This window comes from Chlorocebus sabaeus, chromosome 17, assembly GCF_047675955.1.
Source record: "Chlorocebus sabaeus isolate Y175 chromosome 17, mChlSab1.0.hap1, whole genome shotgun sequence".
NCBI classification, from domain to species: domain Eukaryota; kingdom Metazoa; phylum Chordata; class Mammalia; order Primates; family Cercopithecidae; genus Chlorocebus; species Chlorocebus sabaeus.
Window position 1 is genome coordinate 28843898 of NC_132920.1, and position 1720 is coordinate 28845617.

General features: G+C 38.5%; 1 protein-coding gene across 1 annotated transcript; it reads left to right on the forward strand.

Annotated features, from left to right (window-relative positions):
• Positions 1 to 269: 269 nt before the first annotated feature.
• LOC103221897 (olfactory receptor 2J1) lies at positions 270 to 1208 on the forward strand. Its single transcript, XM_007973328.3, has one exon. The coding sequence runs from the start codon at positions 270 to 272 to the stop codon at positions 1206 to 1208; it is 939 nt and encodes a 312-aa protein (XP_007971519.1).
• The last annotated feature ends 512 nt before the right edge of the window (positions 1209 to 1720 follow it).

The following is a 1720-nucleotide window of genomic DNA, read 5'->3' on the forward strand; positions in this document are numbered from 1 at the left end:
TGGAATATCATAGTCTTCATTAATCCAAATGTTAACTCAGGAATGTATACAAAAGAACTCAGTAACTCGAGAAGCTATTGCTTGTATCCATAGCTGGATAAATATCTCAATGAAGCATGTAAAGGGAACTGTATAAAAATTCTACTGACATGATGCACACTGTCTGGAAGTGGGATTTGTCTTCAATCTGTTTGCAAGTGAGCAATTGACAATGCATGGGCAGACTTTTAGTTTATATGATTCTTTCTTTAGGTACAAGAAAAAAATGAATGATGATGGAAAAAAACGCAAGTTCTGAAGACTTCTTTATTCTACTTGGATTTTCTAATTGGCCTCATCTGGAAGTAGTTCTCTTTGTGGTTATCTTGATCTTCTACCTAATGACACTGACAGGAAACCTGTTCATCATCATCCTGTCATACCTGGACTCCCATCTCCACACTCCCATGTACTTCTTCCTTTCAAACCTCTCATTTCTGGATCTCTGCTACACAACCAGCTCTATCCCTCAGTTGCTGGTCAACCTCTGGGGCCCGGAAAAGACCATCTCTTATGCTGGTTGCATGATTCAACTTTACTTTGTTCTCGCACTGGGAATTGCAGAGTGTGTCCTACTGGTGGTGATGTCCTATGATCGTTATGCAGCTGTGTGTAGACCTTTGCATTACACTGTCCTCATGCACCCTCGTTTCTGCCGCTTGTTGGCTGCGGCTTCTTGGGTAAGTGGTTTTACTATCTCAGCACTTCATTCCTCCTTTACTTTCTGGATATCTCTGTGTGGACATCGCCTAGTGGATCACTTCTTCTGTGAAGTTCCAGCACTTCTGCGTTTATCATGTGTTGACATCCATGCAAATGAGCTGATCCTCATGGTCATGAGCTCTATTTTTGTTCTTATACCTCTCATTCTCATTCTCACTTCCTATGGTGCCATTGCCTGGGCTGTACTGAGCATGCAATCAACCACTGGGCTTCAGAAAGTGTTTGGAACATGTGGAGCCCATCTTATGGTTGTATCTCTCTTTTTCATTCCAGTCATGTGCATATATCTCCAGCCACCATCAGAAAATTCTCCTGATCAAGGCAAGTTCATTGCCCTCTTTTATACTGTTGTCACACCTAGTCTTAACCCTTTGATCTACACGCTCAGAAACAAGGATGTAAGAAGGGCAGTGAAGAGACTAATGGGGTGGGAGTGGGGGATGTGACAGAGAAATCATGTTGGCTGTTGTTGTTTTTCTTAGGGTCTCGTCCATCTTGAAAGATGGTTTCTCTGCTTTTTTGTGATTTATTTTTGTTCTAACAGCTCACAAAACATGGAATAGTTCAGTCTCACATTTGTTGCTCTTTTTATTATTTAGTTCTGAAATATTATGTTGAGATAAAGTTTTTGATTAGTGCCACTTTGGTCTTTTACAATTCTATATTTTATTTCCATGACAATTGTGGATTGTGGTTTCAACATAAATAAATGTGTGTGTGAATAGTTATGAGGAGATTATTTCAAAAATGTTGGAATTTTTAACAGTGTGCTAAATTATGAATTGACTATTGATGTATACAGAAAGAGAAGGGCAATATTGCAAAGATTAGGCTAAAAAAGTTTTTGGTTATTGAATAAACCTTAAATGAAGCTAAAAATAGTCACAGCAAAGAGAAACGGTAACCATAATGAATAATATTGTTTATTATATGGTAAAGGATGTATCATAAGTTTTTG